The following is a 6,022-nucleotide window of genomic DNA, read 5'->3' as shown; positions in this document are numbered from 1 at the left end:
GGGCCGTTTGGCTTGGTTGGGTATGGGCCGAAGAGTGAAGCCGATATAGGTTATTACCCAAAATTCAAAATTCAAAGTTGAAAATATCACCACTGGCTTAGAATATTTTGGTAATAATTCTTAACGTTACGTGGCGGTAGCGTAACTAGCGGTCCTTCCTCCACCTAAACTGCCGTTAGTATCTGTGCCACGTGTAGCGTCAATGCTGAAGCGGCGTTTTGAAGCGGGATTTAATCGGACGGCAACGATGGTCGCGTCAATCGAAAGCCAAAGCTCGGGATTTTCCATTATATAAATTCGAGCATTTGCTACTGTCTGAGTTGAAGTGTTCGATTTGAAATCCCGCCGAGGCTAAAAACAGCTTCAACTCTGCCAAGAGAAACACAGGGAATCCATTAAAATGGTATAGTTTCTAGTTTCTACTCTCTGCTTCTTCTAGGGTTTCTGTTAATCCTAGTATCATCTTCGCTGATCTCTTCTGTGATCGTGTTTTCTTTATCCATAGGCCCTCCCGAACCAGCAAACTGTCGATTACCCTAGCTTCAAGCTTGTGATCGTCGGCGATGGCGGTACAGGTATCCGATTTTTGTTTAATCTCTATATCGATTGGTTTCTTTTGTTCTTTTGCTACTTCTTCTCGTTGCTACAGTTCTGTTGCTTAGGAATTAATTTTTTTTGTGCATCCGGAATAGTAAAAGAGTCTTTATTTGATGCAATGCAGGGAAGACTACTTTTGTGAAACGTCATCTCACTGGAGAGTTTGAGAAGAGATATGAACGTAAGTGTTTGATTCTCTCGAGTTGTATTGATAGTGTTCGGTAGATTGGCTTATGTCATCTTTTATGGTTTTGTTGGTTTTTTAGCGACGATTGGTGTTGAAGTTCATCCCTTGGACTTCCATACCAACTGTGGGAAGATAAGGTTCTACTGTTGGGATACTGCGGGTCAGGAGAAATTCGGTGGACTCAGAGATGGCTATTAGTAAGTTGGTTTTATTTTTTTATTTTTCCCAATCTCTTTTGTTGGTTATCTTGAATCGTCTGGTCCTGTTTGATAATTATGATCACATTATGTAACAAACAGGACCAGACGATTCAAGATAACCAACAAAAGAGATTGGTCTTGATCGTGTTGATCCTTACTAGAAACCGATGAAATTGTAGATTGTGTCAGTAAAGTATATATAAGTTGGAGTTATTGCCAATTTTTTTTTTTTTTTTACATATTTTTGTGTGTTTGCAATTACTTCCTTGCTTTATTATCTTGTAGAAAAAAGTTGCCTCGTTTCTTCAACTGGTAATGGTATGATATTGAATAGATCTTTGTTCAACTTCCAAAAATACATTGATCGAAAGATGGATTTTCTGTTTCATATGCAAAAAAAGGAAGAAGATTGATATTTGTTTTTCTGCTTAGAGCATAAGATTTGAATGTTTTCTTCTTTTGGATGTTGTCGAGTCTGGTAGTGGAAACGTGTGTTATGTAGCCTTAAATTGACATTTTTCTAGGGTGAAGTCCACTCTGGGAACTGAGGGTAATCTACGCGGTGGGGGGATATGTAGCCCCCGGGGGGGGGGGGTTGGGTTACCGGAGGAATTGTTGTGGGAGTGTACTGAGGGTAATTTATAGATGTGAATTACCAGGGGAGAAAGAGATGCCAAAGTTTGTTTTTCTGGGGAAATTAGAAAAGAAGTTTGAGTAAATATTGGGCAAGTATAGGGGAGTAAAAATTCCCTCTTTTTGAAAAATTTTGCTCTTATATCAATCTTGGTGAACGAATAAAGTTTTGAGATGATCCTTTATACATGGATTTTTCTATTTAAATGCCATTTGACGTACTGACAATTTGTAGGATTTTCTATTTAAATGCCATATGACTTATTGACAATTTGTATAATTTTGGTTGAAATCTATTAGCGGTGGTTCCATGTGTTTTAACTTGTGGTTTTAATGTATTGTTTCACATTTTAGATTTCTGTCTTTTTTCCTTTCACTTTCACTGACCATGATATCTGTAATTCAAAAATTCTGTGTATGTAGCATTCATGGGCAGTGCGCCATTATTATGTTTGATGTCACAGCACGTTTGACATACAAGAATGTCCCGACATGGCACAGGGATCTCTGCAGGTATGTTTAAAACTAAGAGTTCAATTTTACTGTCATGTCTTCTGTCATTTGAATATGGATAGCCTTCCCATTTGATTTTGTGATTTGAATTTTGTTCTTCTGATAATAGGGTGTGTGAGAGTATTCCCATTGTTCTTTGTGGAAACAAGGTTGATGTCAAGAACAGGCAAGTGAAGGCAAAGCAGGTCACCTTCCACCGTAAGAAGAACCTGCAGTACTATGAGATCTCTGCAAAGAGCAACTACAACTTTGAGAAACCTTTCCTATATCTTGCTAGAAAACTTGCTGGGTAATGTTGGATTAAAGATCACTTATTCTATTTCATTTTCGTTTCTTTTTTGGTAACTGTTTCCTTTTCTAGAATTGTTTAGCTTACTAGTGTCTTTGATGGGAACTTGCAGAGACAATAACCTCCACTTTGTCGAATCACCTGCTCTTGCTCCTCCAGAAGTTCATATTGATATGGCAACACAAGTACAGTAAGTGATTCAGTTCTCTGCTTGAAATTCCCTTCTTGGATCATACTTGCATGTCATCATGCCAAGTATCTCAATAATCAGAAGGTGAACTTGAACTTAAAAATCTATAAGTTAAAGGTAATTTAGGGATTTAGGTAGCTTCAACTACGAAATTAGGCTGAAAAATAAAAAGAAGAGACTAGTATTTGAGGTTTCCAGGAAGATAGCCGTATTCTGTAACCTATTGAAGGATGAACAAGGAGAGGGCAAAGGAACTAGGATAGCTGGATTTTTTAATGTATTTCTTTGGCAATTCCTATCTCATAACTCGCCCCAGTTCAAGAATTAGTTGAGGCTCCGTTTGTTGTGAGGGAAATTAAAGGGAAGGGAATTGAAAAAAATTAAATCTAAAAAGGATACTTTGGTTATCATTATCCAACTTGATCGTATAAACTACTTGAAATTCTTACCATATTTAGTAATAATTCTTTTTAGATGTAATATTTACTTGAATTTTTATAACCAAATAATTGAATAATTTGGAGTTAGTAATATAATCATGTGGTGGTAATATGATTTCAAAAGTTTATTTTTTACCTTTGAAAAATTCACTCCCCTTCCCTTCCTTTCCCTTTAGTCAGTGGTGTCAATTTGGTTTGGAACCAGTATTTGTTATGGTATTGGTTCGATATACTACATATACACCCCATACCGATAACTAACCGAATATTGACTTGGTATAGGATCCTCATACCGATACCATAATGAATCTATTTGTTTCGTTATTCAGTATGGTACCGGTATTTGGTGTGGGATTGGTACAGTATGGTGTGCTTTTTATATCATATCTCATACCGATACCATTCTGAATACCAGCTTGGTATGTATGTCCCATGCTGATATCGTATTGAATTTAATTTGGTTTGGTTTGGTACAGTACAGGTAATTTATTATGGTATCGGTTTTGGTATTCTGTATTTGGTACACATTGACACCCTTACCTTAAATTTATTTGGCTCTTCTCCAATGATTTTCCCTCCAACCTCCTTCCAACCTCTCACATGCACGTAGCACAACACTTGGGGCCCCGCAGCCCCCAAGTGGTCGGCGAACAACCCCCAGGTGGTTGGCACGCAGCCCCATGCATGCATGTGAGAGGTTGGAGAGTCGTTGGAGGGAGAGTCGTTGTAGAGGATCCCAATCCCTTAAATTTTCCTTTGCAACCAAACAGAGCTGTCAGGATTACATTATAAAAAGTGATTTTTTATAAGAGACTTTCTTAGGAAGTTATTCCACTAGAAGTGAACTAGTGGATTTTGCCATTTTATGCTATAATTTAGAAGAGGATCTGATGGGTGGGGCAATATTGTTTGTTTTTTATTTTGCCATTTAGTACAATCTCAGCTTTGTTTTCCCCTCTCCTGCTTTTTTGCGAAGAGGATCTGTGGTTTGATTTTGCATGTCCAGTTTCACTCTGGAAACAGACTGGTCCTACCAAGATGAAGTGGAAAAAGAAGCTAATTCAGAATAGTCATAAAGCTTATTTGTTCTCTAACTAATGTTGTTTGTAATGTTCCAGGCACGAAGCTGAATTGGCAGCAGCAGCAGAACAGCCTCTCCCCGACGATGATGACACATTCGAGTAAAAATGGATGTTCTTTTCCATTTCATTCGGAAGAATATTCTTCAGCAGTTCGGCTCTTTATATTCCCAGTTGGTAGAGGATGGTGTTGGTAATGGGAATGCGGATTGGAATTTTTTTCCATTCTGCAAAGTTTTCCCCTTCTCAGCATCGGAAGGGTTTGGGTATTCGTTGTGGCTCCACACACAATCACTTCAGCACCAGAGCACTAGAGTTAGGCTAGCAGCAGTAGTTATCTTGGTCCGACTTGGGCTGTGCTTTTCTTTCTCATATGATTTGGAACCTTCGTTCCAAAAGATAGTGTAATTTGAGTGAAATAGACTATGTTTTGTTGTGGAAATTACTCAATTCTATGTAAACTGTTAAATTAGCATAGTTGTTTACTTATTTATGTATGTATTTTTGCTTGTTTTCGTTGGGAATGAAGATGCTTCAGTTTGTATAAAGTTTTGGGTTTTGAGCCCCTAGTTGTGATTGAGGCCTGCCTGCCAGCCAGCCAGCCTACCTTGAGGCCCAAACAAAATTTCCTTGACTGTTTAGGATTAACCCAGGCCCTGGACATCCAGCTGAATCACCAGGTAAAGGTATTTGGGTTTTCATGGTCGTCATTAATACGAGGTTGGTTTGGGTTTTAACCCAATTGGCCCATCCTGCAGGCTAGGTTTAGTGTCCATTTGATTTTGTTTATGCTGTTTTTGTGTCTAGAAATTGTAGAAACGTTAAACGTTTCTGTGTTAAAAAAAGTATTTTTAGAGCTGTAAAATGGTATTTGAGTTTCCCGAAACATTTTCAATAGTATAATTAGGTTTAAGACATAAGTGAAGGCACGACGTTGTAGGTATGCAGCTTTTGAGTGAAGGTGTGACATTGGAAATGTAGGTATGTCTTGTAGAGATGAGCTTTAAAAGGATGAAGGTAGTCTGGAACTGTGAGCTTCACACAACGAGGTTGGAGTCGCGATTCTGGATAGTAAGAAGTTTTAACCAATGGGCTGAGGTTGGGGTAGGTCGAGTGAAGTATTGGGTTTTTCACAATTTTTGTCATTCTCATTTGTTTCTAGAAAAAAAAAAAAAAGTCTGACTTGTTTTTAAACATAGATATAAACAAAAAATTCTATTTCTATTTCAAAAAAAAGTCAAACGAAATAAAAAAATTAAATGGTTTCAGGGGTGTTTTTATGTTTCCAAGCAAAAACGGAAAAAACAAATCTTTGAAAACAAAATCAAACGGCCCTTAGCTTAAATTCAGATTGATCCCAGGATTCAGGCTGACCCAAATAAGTTATAACACTAGTGCATGCTTTAGCTGATTTGATGGTCAAGTCTGATCCTCATTCCTGCTTATCTGAATTGGCCAATCGAGGAAGAGTTTCTATGGTTCGGGCCCATTGACAACCGATTCCTGCTGAATCAAAATTGGCTGAGGCCGATCCCTTTGAACCTCTCCTGGGGACTGTGGAGTAGAATATCACATTACAGTTTATGCACCCGAAGTTCTATACTTTGGTATTCTCCAACTATGATCATGGGCCTCTTTGACTCAATAAAAGAGAAGCTTTTTGCACATGGGCTACAAAGAAAAAGTACAGGAAAAAGGAAGAAAACCCATTTCTAATTCCCATTAGAGCTCATTGGTTTCTGAGTTTGCCTCTGTCCAGATCTTATCTACAGAAATGGAGGTGTAACATCATAACCTCTGTATTCTAGGACCACAATGTCACTAGGTTCTGGTCCAGATGAATGGATAACACTCTCTTCCAAAGATTCAAAAATTAAAACTATTAACCCATACA

The 6,022-nt window shown here is 38.0% G+C and overlaps 1 protein-coding gene across 1 annotated transcript; it reads left to right on the top strand.

Annotated features, from left to right (window-relative positions):
• The first annotated feature begins 268 nt into the window (after positions 1 to 268).
• LOC122092703 (GTP-binding nuclear protein Ran-3-like) lies at positions 269 to 4,676 on the top strand. The gene is made up of 8 exons (XM_042662944.1): positions 269 to 403; positions 506 to 575; positions 722 to 778; positions 864 to 981; positions 2,041 to 2,130; positions 2,240 to 2,419; positions 2,532 to 2,609; positions 4,168 to 4,676. Exons 1-8 carry the CDS (start codon positions 401 to 403, stop codon positions 4,232 to 4,234), a joined length of 663 nt encoding a protein of 220 aa, XP_042518878.1. The 5' UTR covers positions 269 to 400; the 3' UTR covers positions 4,235 to 4,676.
• The last annotated feature ends 1,346 nt before the right edge of the window (positions 4,677 to 6,022 follow it).

This window comes from Macadamia integrifolia, chromosome 11, assembly GCF_013358625.1.
Source record: "Macadamia integrifolia cultivar HAES 741 chromosome 11, SCU_Mint_v3, whole genome shotgun sequence".
NCBI lineage: Eukaryota > Viridiplantae > Streptophyta > Magnoliopsida > Proteales > Proteaceae > Macadamia > Macadamia integrifolia.
This window is presented reverse-complemented; position numbering and strand designations above follow the sequence as displayed.